The following is an 18,901-nucleotide window of genomic DNA, read 5'->3' as shown; positions in this document are numbered from 1 at the left end:
AGGGATGGTCGTCACGACACAGCACAGACTTGTGCAGGGATGTGTGGGCTCAGGTCCTCAGACGAAGGAGCTCTTAGGGCCCCAGGCAGGAGGTCAGGGGGTCAGGGAACAAGGCAAACTCTGGCTCCCCCCTAAAGCTGCCTCAGCCAGGGAGGGCTGTGGGGTGAAAGTGAGGTTGCCTTGGGGATGGAGGTGCTGGGGGTCACCACCCCTCTCATTCCACACGCCTGGGGTCAGGGTGGGGAGAGAAAAGGGGAAGCGGCTATAGAGGGAGGGGCACGGGTGAGAGCAGGAGAGGAGGAGACAGTGGGGGACGAAGGGAGCAAGGGAGCGAGCAGGACCGAAAAGAGAAAGCAGATTTTCTCAGTGCCCCCAGTGGAAGCCGCACCTTAGCGGCTCCGGCCAGAGCCGGGCTAGGGACTGGGAGAGGTCAAATCACACATTGTTTTTGGCCACCATTTGGAGCCTGACATCTGGAGGGCCGGTGTGGCCCCCTGGGACTCTTGGCTGGCATGGGTATTTCCCCGCATGCCCCCCCCAGCACCTGGGCTCAGGAGGCCCCAAGAAGGCCAGGGGGCAGCCTCTGAGCTCCCCAGGACAGCGTACCCACTCTTCCTTCACCCCCTCCCGCCGGGAGCCCACCCGTCCGATCCCTGGGTTCCTCTGACTCTTACGTTCTCTGCTGAAACAGAGAGACAGACGTCGTCTTTGGAACCAGGCCCACGGGAAGTACTGCAAGTAGGAATTATGGCTCCTCAGGCTTCCCAGCCCAGGGGACATCCTGGTGACCCCATGTCCTGCAAGGAACCTTCCTGGACAGAGGTACCCAGAGGGGACCGCTTCTACCTCAGAGCTCTGCCACTTACGGCCGCTACTCCATACACGGGCTGCAAAGTGTTTTTATCCTTCTTAGCATTAGCAGAGAACAAACAGCAGGCTGTTTGCTATCTTGTCTCCTTAGAAATGGGTCTGGAGGGCAGGGACGGAATCCTTACACGGGGGCCGCTTGGAGCTGCTGGCGAGGACGCAGAGCACAGCATCTGAAGCCGGAGAGAAGGCACAGTGTTCTCCACCGGGCCTCCCCAGACTCCGTGGTCAGTGCCATGAAACACATGTGTTTGGCAGGGGAGAGGAGGAGGCCAAGACAATTTGGCCCAAAGACTGCACTGTAGAGTATTTGGAGGTTTCCAGGATGTCGTCTATTAGGGTAGGTACGGCAGGAACCCCAGAGCCGACCGGCTCTTGCTGGAATAGGGCCCAGACAGGCTCGTAAGGAGGACACACAAATAATGTCCCAAGCCGAGGGCTCTGCTCGCTAATGCGTGTGGCCGGTTTTAAGGTGAATTGATGTGGCTAAAGCCTCCAGCCTCAGACTGACAAGCCCCCCGCCCCCACCCCGGAATCTCTGTCACGCTGTGGCCCGCCCTCGTGTCAAACTCTCCTTTGGAAAGGTGCATTCTCCAAGAGCCTCACGTTTTGAGTTCTCTTGGCCCTTTAAGAGGCTTCACTCCGCTGTCAAGCCAACAGAAGTTCTTAAAATTCCTTTTAAAATCTCGATGGGCACGCCTCCAGCCAGCCCTTCCCAGAGCTGGTGCCTGGGCCGCTGGATGTGCACGGCTGTGTACTCACCTTTCAGGCCGTGGTCCACGTCCCCCTCGTGGTCTTGCAGGAGGGTGTAGCCCCCCTGGGAGGGGAGATCAGAATCTTCCATCACAGTGAACTCCTGGCGGGGCTCAGCCATCCTGGGTCAAGGCCCACCTGGGGAAAGGAGATGGCGGGTGAGCAGGGTATGCTGAGCTGAGGAACCTAAGTTGGGGGGGGGGAGAAGTGCCTCCTCCCGGGGGGTCGGGTTGTAGCAGCCCCTCCCCAGCCCCTTCCCATGGGATGCCCAGCCTCATCTGATGTGCCCTTGACCTTGATGGGCATTCTGAATTCACCTGTATCACATCCATTCCTAATCAAAGTCACCTGGTGGGCAGGTCTCGTGGTCCCGACTTGTTAAGCCCAGCACTCTCTCCACTTCACTAAAATATAAATGCTGCTGACTAGTAGCTTGAATTTTTAAATTTTTTAATGGAAAGGGTAAGACCAAACAGGAGAGGGAAGACATCAGCAGGTAAGGAAAATGAAGTACAGAGAGGCAAACATGGTCTTTCCATCACAGGACAATGGCGAAGCAAAACTGACTTTCTTTTCTTTTTAAGTATTTATTTATTTATTTGACAGAGTGAGAGACAGTGAGAGAGGGAGCACAGCAGGGGGAGTGGGGGAGGGAGAAGCAGGCTTCCTGCTGAGCAGGGAGCCTGATGTGGGACTCGATCCCAGGACCCTGGGATCATGACCTGAGCCCAAGGCAGACACTTAACAACTGAGCCACCCAGGTGCCCCGGACACCTTCCTTTTAAATGACTTATATTATTTATTTTCTACTTTATTTTTATTCTTATCTCTGAAACACTCCTGTCCTGGTTGCTTCTACTTCCTCTCTTTAACTTTCTGTAGTCTTTGGTCTTGGTTTTTATTTCTTACTCTTTAAAAATCTCAGCTCTTGGGGCGCCTGGGTGGCTCAGTGGGTTAAAGCCTCTGCCTTCAGCTCAGGTCATGATCCCAGGGTCCTAGGATCGAGCCCCGCATCGGGCTCTCTGCTCAGCGGGGAGCCTGCTTCCTCCTCTCTCTGTCTCTGCCTGCCTCTCTGCCTACTTGTGATCCCTGTCTGTCAAATAAATAAATAAAATCTTTAAAAAAAATAGTAAAAAATAAAAAAAATAAAAATCTCAGCTCTGTCTTGATTTATTTTACATGCATTCACGTGATTCATTACATATAGCTACAGAAGTATACATAACAAAGACACCCACGGAAATGTAAGTATATGTAAATAAATCTATGTAGTAAACACATATATGTGTTGACTTATTTTACATGTATTTATTTACATCTTTATAGTTTTTTGTTATTTTTACTTTTAATTTTCGCCCCAGATTCACGTCAGCTTTTCATTTAATTATGATTTTACTTGGGATAATTTTAGACTTACAGAAGAGTCATAAAAGTAGCCCAGAGGATCATTTTGTTATTTCCAACCTTTTGAAATTCCTTTCAAATATATTTGCCTATGTTATCCTTCTATTTTTCTGACTGTTTGCATTGTGCTTGTTTTCTTTTAATCTTTCCTATAATTGTAACTTTTATAATTTTTCCACAGAGGTGACCAGCCGGCTCAGTCAGTGGAAGGTGTGACCCTTGATTTCGGGGTTGTGAGTTTGAGCCCTGCATTGGATATAAATATTACTTAAAAGTAAAATATTAAAAAAAAAAAAAAGTGAGCTCAGTGGGACCTCTGCTGGGTGGGTGGCCTGACCCCACTTAGGTATTTACCGCCTATAGAGAAGGGGACTCTTCTCATTCTGACTGAGGACCCTGTCGTTCAGGGAGCTCTTGGCAAAGGCAAGATCAGAGTCCCCGTTCACCCTTCCAGGCTTAGGGTTTGGTGGCGATATTTTCTACCCTTAGATATGCTAATAGTCTGTTGCCCTTAGAAAGCCGCCAAATGTCAGAACCCCTCTTCTAAGAGGGAACAGTTCCATTATCTGAGAAAACTATTGCTCCCTACCCAGCATCTTCCTTGCTGATGGAGTCTCTTAGGGCGTCCCTGGTCACCACCCAACGACTCGTCCCTAAGACCGGTCCATGAGTCACTATCATCTGGCTGAGTCACCAGATGCCTCACCCTGGAGTGGGGGGGGGGATCGCCCCAGAAGCTCAAGGCCTCCCAGACTAGCTGGAGACACACCACCTGGTCCAGGTGAGCCAGGCTAGCCAACTCAGGCCACCCCGCGCAGCTGCAGCTCAAGATTCGATGAATCTCGGGGCGTCTGGGTGACTCAGTCGTTAAGCATCTGCCTCCAGCTCAGGTCATGATCCCAGGGTCCTGGGATGGAGCCCGCACCTGGCTCCCTGCTCGGCGGGAAGCCTGCTTCTCCCTCTCCCACTCCCTCTGCTTGTATTCCCTCTCTCTGTCAAATAAATAAATTAAAAAAAAAAAAGATTCAGTGAATTTCAGTGAATGCTCAGAAGTGTGATGAGCTTGGGGGGGTTTGGTCTTCGGATGGGATCGATTCCTTTCAATGAATCACCAAGTTTCCCCACCTGGAACATGGTGAACGGAGGCGTAGAAGTAAAAATCTCATGGATTGGTTTCCTCTTTTATAAAATGCCCGTTTATAGCCTTTGCCCCCCTGTTCAGATCTCAGTTCTCATCGTAATGCTTGAGTGAGCTCTTCATGCATGAAAAACATCAACCCTTTGTCATATGTGTGGCAGAAAGGTTCTCCAGTCAGTCACCTTTATTTTGGTTCCTGAGGGTTTCCGACTTGCAAGGTTTTTTGTTTTTCTTTTTTAATTTATTTGTGGGGGGAGGGGGATTTATTTAGATGTATGACATGAGATGAGAATCAAAACATTTCCTCCCAAATAAGAATAGTGAAACCATAGACCCAGCCCTATTCATAGAATCTGTCCTCTCGCCCAAGCAAACAAACCAGCTGTTCTGCCCCATTTATCCGTCCGTTTTGGTGCCAGAGCCGCCCCCCCCCACTCCCACCCCCGAGTGAAGCTTTGGATCTCAAGTTCTATTCTCTAGGTGGCTGTGGACACTCTCATTTTCTTTTTCAAAACCGTTTGACCTTCTTGCATGTTTTCTCTTGCAGATGTCCTTTAGAATATTTTTTCTCAAATTCTCAAAATTTCATTGGGATTTTGGCTGGGGACGTCACTCTTGATGTCTTGCCATGTCTATGCTGCTTTTGTGAGTGGGACCCTTGCCTTCATGATGCTGATGATTTACGAAGAGCTGTAGGTTTCTGCAGCAGAGGTGATCGGGCTGCAGCTCCAATGCTGGGGACTGGCCCAGAAGCGACAGGTTCCCCTCAAGGTCTCCGGGGAGTAAACACAGGAAGCATTTTCCAGGTCGGTTGGGATCCCTTAGCAGAAAATCTCTCACTCAATGAGCTTGTGAAAAGAAGCTGGTAGGTTTCAGGAGGTTTTGCAGAAGAATGCAGGCATGGGAGAGGACATTCTCCTCTTTTCTCCATTTTTTTTTTTAAGACTTTATTTATGTATTTGACAGGCAGAGATCACAAGTAGGCAGAGAGGCAGGCAGAGAGGGAGAGGGGGAAGCAGGCTCCCTGCCGAGCAGAGAGCCCGATGCGGGGCTTGATCCCAGGACCCTGGGATCATGACTGAGCTGAAGGCAGAGGCTTCAACCCACGGAGCCACCCGGGCGCCTCTCTTTTCTCTACTCTCCAGGCCAGCTTGCCCCCAATGCAGTGGTTGCTCATATTTGAAAATCACAGGTTTTCAGTTCTTCCAAAGGAGCCTGGGAGGTGTGAGACGCCAGGAACCCACATGCACTATATGGCTCGCCACATTCGGCTCATGGTTCAGTCGCAAAGTCCCAAAGCCCATCCTCCACTTATGCCCTGAATACCTAAGCTCGCCAATTAAAGTTCCCTTCCTCTGACAAACGACACAGCCACACATCCCAGCCCTAAGACTTTCAGCCAAAGACAGCAGGCTAGAAAACATAAAATAAGCACAGCCCCGAGGTGGGTACACAGCCAGACTAGACTCGGCCACCACCCCACGGATCCCTGTAATCTAAAAGGGACGCACAGACAGGAAAATAAACACACAGGGAGTTGTTTTCTTAAGGCTGCCCTCTGCTTTCTTATTCTTCTAAATCAACCAATTTCTCCTCTTTCTGTCTCTCTCATTTCCTACCTCCTGTTCTCTCAGGCAGTGACTTAAAGGCAGTGAAGGGTAGGACGTAAGCAAGAAATTCTAGGAGAGGCACAAAAGTTGAGTTAAATCTATAAGCTAAAAAGGGCCATTTTTAGGCACCCTTGGGAAAAATACCTAACTAGAGAAAGACAAGAACAGGAGGGTCCTGGGGTCTGTCCCTGTCGTCCTTTAGCTTAGCCAGCTTTGGCCCACGAGGGAAGGCGCCTTGTCCTACAGGGTCATACTCCCAGCCTCATGCCACCTTGCTGATGGACAGAGTTGGAGTGGGGCAGGGAAGGGGGTCAAGTGTCCACGGGGTGAGAGGGACAGACAGACAAAGACATGCAGGTGAAGACAGGATAAGGGAAAGGCCAAGGGGTGAAGGCACAGGGAGGGAGGAAGCCCTGAATCAAATCATGACTGCTGCTACCCAGTCTTTATTATTATTATTATTATTATTATTATTATTATTGAGGGAAATGTCACACAATGGAAGTTTAACCATTTTAAGGTGGGCAATTCACTTTATGCAACTGCTACCTCTAACCAGCTCCAAAACATTTGCATGCCTCCAAAAAGAAACCCTGTGCCCATGACACAGTTTCTTCTCATCCCCCCCACCCCTAACTCCCTGCCCACCGGCCACCCGTCTACTTTCTGTCTCCTTGGATTACGCATTTCAGAGAATTGAAATCATTGTATATGCGGCCTTTTTTGTCACAGGTTTCTCTCACTTAGCATAATGTTTTCAGGACTCAGGGCTTCATTTCTTAATAAGGTTCCACTGTATGGAAACACCGCATGTTATTTCTCCATTTATCCTTTGATGGATACTCATGGTCTTTTAATAAATGACAAGTTCGGAAACAAGGTAAAGTGGAATTTTTTATTGTGACTTATCGGATAACGTGAAACGGGTGGAGGGAGAAGGAGGGAGAAGGAAGGTGTGGGTGGGCGGGGGAAGATGGCGGAAGAAGGAGACCAGCAGGGTCCCTCAGACAACCTTCAACTTCTTCCTTGTTTGGAAGAGTCTGGGCCTCCCTGGGGCATAAGGATGTAGGTGTAGGTGAGACCCCGGCTCCCTTCTGCTCCCAAAGAATGCGGCCTCCCCAGGCTGCCAGAAGGAGCCAACTGTCTGCTTGGCAGAGATCCCGTCTTCTGCAGAGCATATTTGAAGAGGCACCTCTGTTTTCTGATCACCCCGGGCTGCCCTGGGAGGTGTCCAGAGGTGAACGAGGGAACCCCAGGCACCCAGTCCCGCTGAGAAGTGACTTCTGGAATGTCACCAGGGGACCCTGCTCACTCTTTGGTGCATATCTGCCATTTTCCTGCACACTTCCCCATGACAGAACATCTATGCTCGGTTCAAACCTGTGAGGTTGGCAGGACACAAATCCCTGACAGGCAAAGGACCCCGGAGGCTAAATGACTTGCCCAAGGCCACTGAGGCAGCCTGGGACCTGACTCAGATTCGGATAGGGCTCCCTTGGCCCCGCTGTCCTCTGGGACACGGATTCCTGGCAGTTCCGATGCCTTCCTGTGCTCTCCACCCAGGCCTTTCCTCCCGCACGGTTCTCCAGGGGGTCTGTAGGTATCTTCTGACCTAGGGCAGTCCTTACCTAGTGTAGATGAAGACCAAATGGCCTTCCGGCTCCTACTGCCTCTTTCCTGTTCTAGTGGGAGAGGGAGAAGCAGGTTCTCTGCTGAGCAAGGAGCCGGATGCGGGGCTCAATCCCAGAACCCTGTGATCATGACCTGAGCCGGAGGCAGATGCTTAATGACTGAGCCACAAAGGCGCCCCTGAACTTGGATCTTTTGATGCTCAAGCCCATCTCCAGGCTACTACATCCTCCCGGTGCCTTTCCAACACTGTTTAAAAAACACAGCCCTGGGGCACCTGGGTGGCTCAGTGGGTTAAGCCTCTGCCTTTCGCTCAGGTCATGATCTCAGGGTCCTGGGATCGAGCACCGCATCGCCCTCTGCTCAGCAGGGAGCCTGCTTCCCCCTCTCTCTCTCCCTGCTGCTCTGCCTACTTGTGATCTCTCTCTGTCAAATAAAATCTTAAAAAAAAAAAAAAAAAAAGCACAGCCCTTTTTCCCCGTCCAGGACTGGGCGACAGGACGGGCTGTCCGGGCCGGAGGGAGAGCCGAGGGCAGCCGGCGCCCTGGGCACACCGCGCTCGCAGCCCCAGGGACCGAGCTGCGCGAGTCCCACCCGCACGTCCCTCCGCGAACCCACCTCGGGGGCGGGGCTGTCCCAGGCCGACGGGCAGTCCCGCTAGGGGGCAGCAGACGCGCGGCCGGCGGCGGCGGGCGGAGCAGCGACCGCAGGCCCCGGGGCACCCGCCGTGACTCAGCGCAAAGCGGGATGGCCCCGTCCGGTGGCTGGGTCCAAGGAGAGGAGGATCGCCCCCAGACCCCGTCCGCTGAGCAATCCCGCACTGCAAATAGAGAGCAGTGCCGATGCCCGGCTTCGCCAATCTGCCGAAAACACGGACTTGCCCCCTTTCCAGGGTGAATTTCAAGGTACAGGACGTCAAGGGTGAAGTTCACGGTACAGGACGTATCTCAATAAAGCTATTATTGAAAAAACAAACACCCTAAATGGACCTCTCTCAGAAAGCTGAAGATCCAGTAGACATATATCTAGAATCCAAAATAACCTTACAATGAACTTTGTTCCCCGAAGTTATTTTTGGCTCCCGTATCCCATTTTTCCTTTGCTCTGGTCCCTTTTCGGCCCCAACGGGAACGTGCCAGCGCATTCCGGTGGAAAACAGGATTCCTCCTAGCGACAGGAGCCGCCTTTCAAGCGTCTCTAGGTATCGACTCCTTTAATCCATACACCTGCCTCCATTATGACGCCTCCTTCTACAGAGGGGGAAGCTGAGGCACGGGACGGTTGAGTAGGTTGCCTCGGGTCTGGCAGTAGGCACGTCAGGGAGTTGGCATTCAAAGCCCAGCCAGCCTGGCACCAGAATCTGACCCGGTTAAGCGGACTGTTCATGGTGACAGAACCAAATGGTGATGAGATGCCCTCTAGGAACACCCGGACCCTTGCTCCACTGAACTAAAAGCCTTTTACCTTGAAAATGTCCTCATTTTATTTGCACTCTATTCTGTAACAGCGACGGTCCGCCTGTTTTACTTTAAGATACAGAGATTAACGGAAGGGCACGCACACTCCTCTCCTGGACTAAGCCGGAGTCGGGCCCCAGGTCATTAGGAAATCCCTCTGCTCAGGAAGCTGGGAGCCAGCTGTACCAGAGGAAGAGAAAAACCCTCAAGGGTTTAAATCAACAGCCCCTTGAGGTTGACTCCTGGCAACCCCCATACCTCAGACACCCTTCACTAACAGCTGGTCCCATCTGTGAGTGTCTGGGGAGCAGCCTCTCCGCTGGTGCTGCCCCTCTTCTCCCCTGGCCCCCACGGGTGGTAGGCAGCACCGAGCTAGGCACAGGGACATCCCCAGGAAGGCTCGTGGCATGGCAAACCTCCAAAGAGCTCTAACATGTGAGCTCGTGGTCACATCACATGTGTACCACAGAATGTTCTAGAACCAAATCTGGACAATAATAATAAAAAAAAACACCCAGATTTTAAGCATAACTGCCAAATTAAGAGGAGAGAAGATAAAGGAGCCCACAGAGAGGGAAGACTTATGTTGGTGAGAAGAAAATGGAATAATCCCGGGCCTCCATCCAGAGAGAACAATCAGCAGTTGTATGAAAGCATGAATGAAGGCTGCTTTTTGGAGGGAGGTGGCGCTGCTGTGCACAGACAGTGTGTCATGGCTGATGTCAGCCGGCTGATGTCCACCAGCGTAAGAAAATTCAGATTGTGTCTGAGAGGACAATTCTAGTTTTAAGCCTCAGATTTCTATTTTAATTTTTTTTTTTTTTAAATAAAGGCTTCTCTCCTTGTTTGTAGTCGCTGGCATAGCGAAATAGTGCTGTGACATCTGGCAGGGTGACAGATGAGGCTTGGGTGGCCTTTCTGTTCAGAACCGTGGTCGCTTTCTCTCCAACCCCCTTTCTGAGAGATTTTTCCATCAGTCACCTTTCAATGAGGACAGCACTGCTGTGTGACATCTTGACAGGTGGTAGGGACAGGCTGCTGAGCCTCTGTCCTGTTCAGGAACCACCCATGTCCCTGGACACCACTTTAATTCTACCTGCGATAAATCCCCTGAACTCAAGAGCACCAAATGGATAAAGAGGAGTCTCTTCTATCAAAACCAAGAAAACCAGAACAAAAAATTGCCTTCCTTGGGCAAACCACTCTTAATTCTTAGAGAGAGAAAAAAATGCGTTGTTTTATATTTAAAAGTGATTCCTAGGGGCACCTGAGTGGCTCAGGCAGTTGAGCACCTGATTCTTGATTTCAGCTCAGGTCATGATCTCAGGGTCCTGGGATCGAGCCCTGAGATGGGCTCTGTACTTATCGAGGAGTCTGCTTGAAGATTCTCTCCCTCTCCCTGTGCCCCTCCCTGCCCAACACATGCATGCACTCTTTTTCTCTCTTTCTCCAAAATAAATAAATCTTTTGAAAAAAAGTGAGTCAGTATTAAAAAGTCAAATACAAAAATGTGAAAGAACAAAGCAAAATAATCACTTTTAACATGCTGGGGAACTTCCCTGCGGTTACCTCTCCTGGGCACACATTTAAATTTTCCCTAAATAAGACCATATTCTGTAGCTTGTTTTATTCACTGAATAATATGCTGTATTAATAAGCTTTATCTCGGGGTGCCTGGGTGGCTCAGTGGGTTAAGCCTCTGCCTGCGGCTCAGGTCATGATCTCAGGGTCCTGGGATCAAGCTCCGCATCGGGCTCTCTGCTCCGCAGGGAGCCTGCTTCCTTCTCTCTCTCGGCCTGCCTCTCTGCCTACTTGTGATCTCTCTCTCTGTCAAATAAATAAATAAAATCTTTTAAAAAAATAAGCTTTATCTTATTTCTGGTTGGTCTTTACTGGATATAATTTGTAGCATTGCTGCTGTGTCTGTCCTCCAGCTCTAACAGGCAGCAAATGGTCCATAAACCAACACAAGATTATACTTAAGAGGTGATGGTGGCGGGGGGAGTTTTCGGGCCGCCCCTCCAACTCCTTTAGCCTTCTGGAGTCTTCTCTTTATAAAAAAAGATATTTCTAGAGCCAGGCACTATTACACATTTTATCTCATTTAATCCTCATAACAACCTAGGTGAAGTAGGAAATATTATCTATCTACATTTTTTAAAAGATTTATTTATTTGAGAGCGAGAAGGAGAGAGTGAGTAAGCATGGGGAGGGGCAGAGGGAGAATCTGATGTGCGGAGCCCAACATGGGGCTCGATCCCAGGACCCTGAGATCATGACCGGAGCTGAAGTCAAGAGTTGGACACTTGGGGCACCTGGCTGGCTCAGTCGTTAAGTGTCTGCCTTTGGCTCAGTTCATGATCCTGGGATCGAGCCCCACATCGGGCTCCCTGCCCTCTCCCACTCCCCCTGCTTGTGTTCCCTCTCTCGCTCTGTCCTCTCTCAAATAAAATCTTCAAAAAAAAAAAAAAAAAGAGTAGGCTGCTTAACCTACTGAGCCACCCAGACACCCCTCTTACCTCCATTTCGGCAGTGAGGCTCAGCTGCCCAGGCCGGAGCAGGGGCTGCGTGTGGCTGTGAGTCTGCAATCCTAGCCTTCGCTGGGTGGGTTTGACACTGGGTGGGGACCTCCATCAAGGAATCATGACGCTCTACTCCGGAGCCCTAATCCAGGAGGAGCCACCCGCAAGTACCCGTTTGTGAGGTTCACGGGTTATCTCATCTCCATTTTGCAGTTGGGGAAACTGAGACACAGAGGGGCTGAGGGACCTCCAGGGGACCTAGAAATAGTGGCAGAACTGGGGACAGAGTCTGGCGTGTGGTGATTTGCTGGAAAGCTCAGCTCAGGAATGGGAAGTCGGCCGGGAGTCAGCACAGGAACTGACTGTGCGCAGGGCAGAGTGGGGTCTCGGACAGGATGGCACCGCCATCTGATGGGTGGGCCTCCTCCGTCAGGCTCTTGCCTCAGCAACGCCTCGGGAGCTGGGAAGCCTCTCAGAAGCACCCTGGGGCCACTTGCCAAAGAGCATGATGGGTTCTGGGAAGCACCTGCTCCTCCATTAGCCATTTCTGGGACTGAAGGAAGGTACCCAGGCTACCCCTTTCTCAAGGCACTTTGAGAACACTGCCAGGCCTCACCCTCACAGCAGGGTCTGGGGAGGCACCCTCCATCCTAGGCCCAAAGGGGAGCCTGGAGGATCCCTTGCTGCTCTTCCCTGCCCCCTCCGCTCCCGGGGTGCTCCTGTGAAGCGGGGTCTCCAGATCTGGAGACACTGTCTTCATGTCTACCCCCACAGGTGCACCCGGAGGCTGCTCAACACCAACTCCTTTTTTTTTTTTAAAGATTTTATTCACACATTTGAAAGTGCGAGCGCATGCACACATGAGTCGGGAGGAGGGCCAGGGGGAGTAGCAGACTCCCCGAAGGGCAGGGATCCTGACACGGGGCTGATCCCAGCACCCTGGGATCATGACCCAAGCTGAAGGCAGACACTTAACCGACCTAGCCACCCAGGCGTGCCCACCCCAACTTCTGTGTGACATGCGTCAAGCCCAGCGTTGCCAGTCGGATGAATGGCTGACCTCTTGGCCCCTGAGGGTTGGCATCAGCTCCACACCTTCCTGAGGGACCCTTGCTCTCGGCTCAGATCCCTCCATGGATTTGGGTGGAAAAGACACATGGTATGGAGTCAAAAGCCCGGGGTTCAAGGCTTAGTGGGGACCACTAGCTGCTCTGTCCTGGGCCAGTCACTTGCCCTCTCTGTACCGTGGATTTTTCATTTGTAACAGGGGCATGAGGACACGTGTCTCACGGGGTGGCTGTGAGGGTCACCGGAAACATGCACGGGAGAGACAGCACTTTAGGGAACTGCCCTGTTCTAGACTGTTGTAAGGGACCAGGGGATGGGGATGACAGGGGAGGTGTGAGCAAGGAGAAGGTGTTCGAAGATGGGGAAGAGGAGGCTTACCCTGAAGGGCTAATAAGATAAGGGGCCAATCTGAGGGCCTTGGCCTGTGTCTCTGCAGACCAAGGTGGGGAGTGACGGTATAAAGCGGTGAGAGGCAGCATTGAATTAACCCCGGGGAGAAGAGGAGAAATGAGGGGGTCCTTCTGGGAAAGTCTCAGAAGGTGGAGAGAAGGTAAATGCCAAAAGCAGAACTAAGGAGTCTGAGCTCCCCCTTCCTCCCAGTGCAGGCACGGAGAGGATGTGGCAGGTGACTGGGGAGGGATGAACCGTGGCCCCAAAGTCTCAAGTTTGCTGGGAGCAGGCCCAGGAGCTACAAGGGGGGCTGGAGTTGGTGAAGCCGCAAGAATGATGAGAAATGGGCTCCTTTTGCCATGACATTTCATTAGGGACCAACGGGGAAGACACAGAGGGAAGAGGAGAATGAAGAAGGAAAGCGGTCATTTTAAAGACGTTTTCATTGCTATTTTTTGAGTCTGAGGACATCTCGGAAGGACGCGGGGGAGAGGAGGAAGGCTGTCGCTGATTAGCAGCTCTCCCTCGGTAATGAGAGGCCTGAACTCAGCATTGTCTCAGAAGGACGGAGAATAAACAGGGTCCTTCTAACACACGGGAGAAATGCCACAGCAGCCTGGACACATTGTCCCCGAATTCCTCCTTTGACAAAGGTGTCCCCACACGGCATCAGGGCCGAAGTCCACGACGGAACAGCACCAAGGGCGTCAAGCACACACTCAGGCCAGGCTGCCACTTACTAGCTGGGTGACCTTGGGCAAGTCATGCAACCTCTCTGAGCCTCTAGTGCTTTGTCCATAAGATACAGAGCTTAAATGAGTTCATAGACATCGGGGGCTTAGAACCATCCCTGGCTCCCGGAAAACGCTCTGTAAGTGCCCCTTGTGGTTATTACTGTGACAACGGTATCACCTATTCATTTAGCCAAATCTCCCTGCATCCTGTTTGTATCTGCAGACCAAACAGCTTCTCGGGGCACAGAGCCCCACCCCTCTTTGGATCTACTGACACGTGGTGCCCCCTTGGCCCTCTCAGGGCAGCCTCCAGCCAGGCCGGGCAGATGGTGTACCCAGTGAGATCATCCCCTGGTCCCGTGACGCCTGGAGACGGGGCCAAAATCGTGTCCTGGGGCACCCTGCATGGAGCGGACTCCTTTGTCACAGGGATGGGGGAGAAAGGAACGCACTGGCATGGCCAGAGGCCCACCCTGCATCACCAAGTGAAAAAAGCAGCTTTAGAAATGTGCTTGTACAGAAGTTTTCTAAATAAAAAAATAACATCTATATGCATGGGTGCAGACAAAAAGTCCTGAAGGCTGAACAGAAGTTTTCTCTGGGAAGGGAAATGGAATTAAGGGGACTTTCTCTTGTTGGTGTCTCCATCTTTGCCTTATATTATTTTATAAATATATATTATGTTTATAATCTGATAAAAAGCAATAAATACAGTTTTGGCAACGCCCAACACCCTTGTAAGAGTCAAGGACTTTTCCCGCTATGTCCTTTTCCTCTGATCCATGTGGTATAAATCGCTCTCAGCCACTGGCAAGGCCAGAGAGACAGGTCACCAAGACACTTAACATTGATTCCAGGCATCAGGACCCCTCTGTGATCAACCGCGGAAACAGAGGCCACTTAGGGTGACAATGTGCAGGTGGGGTTCTTACCTGAGGCTGTGGCAGTGCCACCAGAAGTACCAGGCAGGGGTGCGGGCCTGTGGAGCCAGCAGGGGCTTCCCTGGATGGGAACGTTAACATTCTGGGAGGAAGGGAATGAGACTGGGACTTGGGTTTGCTCACAGCTGGTGTGCAGCCTTTCAAGTACACATTTTTAAAAAATTGTTTAATTTTTAATTTTTAGTGAATGCTCTTACTCACGTACACATTTAACAAGAGAGCCATGAATACCCAGGCGTGGGACTTGGATGTCACAAACCCTTGCCTATTGCAAGTTGATTCTCTATACCTTTTTTTAAAAATATTTTATTTATTTATTTGACAGCAATCACAAGTAGGCAGAGAAGCAGGCAGCAGGGGTGGGGAAGCAGAATCCCCGCTGAGCACAGAGCCTGATGCGGGGCTCCATCCCAGGACCCTGAGATCATGACCTGAGCTGAAGGCAGAGGCTTTAACCCACTGAGCCACCCAGGTGCCCCACAAGTGTGATTCTCTAAAATCCCGGGACGGGTAAGGGCTGGTGCGTCTGTGCACTAGAGAGCTGCACTGTTCATGCATTTACATCCCCCTTGTTCCAAAAGGAATTCAGAGAAGCAGGGATGTGAGGAGCCCCACAGAGCCGAAGCTACAGCCTCATGAGCCCTAGAAAATGTAACTTGTAAAATGAAGTGTGTCCTGTAAGATCTCAAGGCTAGGTAAGAATAGAAAAATAAAGGCTTTTTAGATAAAGGAGAAACCAGATAGTTTTGCTGCATCTCCGAAGGTTGGCAAAATAGTTTCAATATTTATCAATAAGATGTTTCATTTCAATTAGAATAAGGAAATGCAAATATTACCCAATGCGGGACCCCGGGTCATGCCCCTCTGATTTGGATAAAATCATTACGCTCGACAACGTGGAATATCCAGCTGGAGCTGGAGAAAATGGAAAATTGTACGGAATGAAGAAATTATCTTGAAAGTAAGAATTTAGACACAACTTTGGAACTAGATCCAATCCAGGTTACAAATACACGGATCAATTAAAACTGACCCATCAGAAATTTGGATCAGGGAGAGACAGGAAATTGAAGCTGGGGCATGCATTTAGGTTCTAGGCTCCAAGAACATATTTCAGAAAAAGCCCAGGCACAAAATGTCCATTATCCAGCAGAAAGGTCTGGACAACATTTATGTTCAGAAACAGAAATGACAGTCCAGGAAGGAAGAGGAGAGAATGACTTGATTTCCATGTGAAAGAGAAAAAGCTGGCAAGGAGGAAGTACAAAACACTTGGAAACATAATAGGAAATTAAATTCTACTTGGAGAAGGAGAAAGCCCGCTAGCCTGGGGGTGGAAGCCAAGGGGGGATTCTGCATGCCCACTGGTCAACGACCAGGAGAGCAGAAGAGAAGTGTGACCCGGTGCCGTCATCCCTGTCTGTGATCTGAGCTGCTTCTGGGTCCTCCCCGTGTCTCAGGAATCACCATCAGAATCAAAATCATAAAGGAATATTATAAACCACTGGACTGCAGAAAGGTGAACTTTAAAAAATAGGTGGTTTTATGGCAAGTGATGTATCTTAACGATGTTTTCAAAACATCACGAAAGAAAACTAAATTTCTTTTTTTTAAAGATTTATTTATTTTTGCAAGAGAGAACGCATGCACAAGGGCGCAAGAGCAGGGGGAGGGGCAAAGGGAGACACAGACTCTCCGCGGAGCAGAGAGCCTGATGTGAGGCTTGACCCCAAGACCCCAAGATCATGACGTGAGCCGAAGGCAGATGCCTAATCAACTGAGCCACCCAGGCACCCCTGCATTTTTTAAAATTTATTTTTAAGATTTTATTAATTTATTTGACAGACAGATCACAAGTAGGCAGAGAGGCAGGCAGAGACAGAGGGGAGAAGCAGGCTCCCTGCTGAGCAGAGAGCCCGATGTGGGTCTCGATCCCAGCACCCTGGGATCATGACCTGAGCCAAAGGCAGAGGCTTTAACCCACTGAGCCACCCAGGCACCCCTGCAACCACTGGAAATAACTCAATTCTTAGTTTGTTGCTTGGTATGGGGTAGGTGCTCAATATACCTTCACAACTGGATGAATGAAAAAACGTGAACCAAGAGCCACTCAGCGCACTTGGTCAGATGGTGGGTGCTGCCCGATCTGCTACACCCTTCCTCACATCTGGGCCTTGGTCCGTGCTGGTCTCTCTGCCAGGAAAGCCCTCTCCCCCACTTTCGCATCCCTCTGTCTGGCTAACTTCTACTCAAGCTCCAGGCTTTATCAAAGTGCTCCTAGAGCCACTTTAAAGCAGCCGTTCCTGACTCTGCCAAAGCCCTTACTTGTGCCCTAATGAACACTTGTTGCACGGTGCTGTGATTCTCTGGTTACTTGGCTCTGGGGCTGGAATGTTAATGCCCTGAGCATGGGAGGGCCATGCCGCCTTTGTCACCACTGTGGCTTCAGCAGCTGGCCCATCCCTGGCACGAGGAAGGCACCCAGGAAATTGCTGAACGAATGAGTGTGTGGGGCAAGGAGATGGGTTTTGGTGGGATGAAGGGGGTCATGGGTCAACATTAATCGCTAACACTTCCCAAGCTCACAGCTCATGGTCTGTTTCAAATCTGACAGCCACTGTGTTCTCTCATGTGGGCTACCCCAGCTCCCTGGGTGACAGACATACCTCTGACACGCCAACGGAGAGAATGTTTCCCTGTGATCAGAGAAGGAACTCAAGTTCTCCCACCCCTTTGTAAACCTCAAGTGACCAAAATAAGGGAGATGTATAACTCCTACGTTGGCTGGGTGTTGGGCTAACCAGGAATGACCTTGAGTTTGTCATCTTTGGCATCAAGGTCTCTCCTGTTTTTGTTCCTACTTCCTCTCCCCTCAAAACAGACTTGTTCTTCAGGCATTTTTCTGGGAGCCCCTGCTTGGCCAGGACAGATTCATATAATCCTGGGTTCTCAAGCTTGGAAGGGACCTTAAAGAAAGAGCTTCTCTATGGCACAGAGAGGTGAAGTAATTTGCTGAAAGTCACACAGCCGGTTGGTGCTGAAGCCAGGATACAAGCCTAAGTCAGGGGGACATTGCACTGAAGATACCCCAACTAAGGCAGAAAACCATTGTTCTCCATAGCATCAAACCCATGCATTTGACACTGCAGGTCAAATGCAGTTCTGTTTACCTAGAAAATACTGCAATGTCTTTGCCATAAATACAGAAACTTGTAGTATACAGGCTGTAAAGACAGGCTGGCTCATAGATTTTATAACTCACTGTTCTCTCCAAGTCCCCATCACAATACTCAATCTGTGTTTCCTATCAGGGAGCAGAGGAATCATCTGATTCCTTCAGGCTACACCAACGACGGACAAAAACATGAGAAAGTGAGTTCACTGAGAGGACAGATCGCTTTTTACTGGAGATAGATAAGGACATGAGAATCTGAAACATGCTCAGAGAGAACACATCAAGACAAACTGTCCCCACTGCAGGCCATGCATGAACTCCAAGGCTCTTCTCGCATGTGGCCCCAGGGACGTTTTGGGAGTAGCTGTGTGTGCTCTGTCACTGGATCCCTGGGGGCTCAGGATGAAGCCACATCACATGATTATCTGTTTAGAAGCTGTCACCCTTCAATTCCTCAGTTCAAGAGAAAGAGCAGAGTAATTAGAAATCAAGAAGAAGACCATTTACAATTACAGTGCTCTGTACCTTCCTTTTCGTTCCTGTGGCTTACTGTTTGGATGGCATTTTCCAGGGAGCCGTGACATGTTGACTTATAAGCAATATCCAAGGGACCAAGAGTGTCTAAACACCTCGAGCTAGAGATTCAAGGCTTATTTAAAAAAAAAAAAAAAGATTTTATTTATTTATTTAACAGACAGAGATCACAAGGCAGAGAGGCAGGCAGAGAGACAGGAGAGAGGAGGAAGCAGGCTCCCCGCTGAGCAGAGAGCCAGATTCAGGGCTTGATCCCAGGACCCTGGGATCATGACCTGAGCTGAAGGCAGAGGCTTTAACCCACTGAGCCACCCAGGCGCCCCTCAAGGCTTATTTTAAGTGAAAAAAATACAAAATGAGACAAGATGCCCTAACAGGAGGCAATCTTATTTACGAAAACCTGGTTAAAAAAAAAAGAAAGTGCAATGTGACCAAAGGTATTATCAAATATGATTCAGATTATTTGTTTCCTAATTTAGGTACTTATCCCACTCGTTCCAGGTCTGGTTTGAAAAGTTTAATTATTCAATCTTCTCTTAAGTAAAACTATGCATTTGCATTTAGTTAGTGTGGGAGACAGAATAATGGCCTCTCAGAGTTGTTCAGTACCCTAATCCCCAGAACCTACGAATCTGTCACTTCACGTGGCAAAAAAAAAAAAAAGTAGGATTGCAGATGG

The 18,901-nt window shown here is 50.1% G+C and overlaps 1 protein-coding gene across 3 annotated transcripts in view; it reads right to left on the bottom strand.

The window, feature by feature from the left end:
- Positions 1 to 18,901, bottom strand: part of MAPT (microtubule associated protein tau) — a 93,751-nt gene that overhangs the window by 39,504 nt on the left and 35,346 nt on the right. For all 3 annotated transcript variants that reach the window (XM_080826587.1, XM_080826586.1, XM_080826585.1), the window contains exon 2: positions 1,630 to 1,758. In XM_080826587.1, coding sequence (XP_080682713.1) covers positions 1,630 to 1,741 — 112 coding nt within the window. In that variant the 5' untranslated portion in view covers positions 1,742 to 1,758. The remainder of the gene's footprint in view (positions 1 to 1,629; positions 1,759 to 18,901) is intronic.

The sequence above is a fragment of the Martes martes genome (assembly GCF_963455335.1).
Source record: "Martes martes genome assembly, chromosome: 16".
Lineage (NCBI taxonomy): Eukaryota > Metazoa > Chordata > Mammalia > Carnivora > Mustelidae > Martes > Martes martes.
Note: the sequence above shows the minus strand (reverse complement) of the source record. Positions and strands in the feature narration are given on the sequence as shown.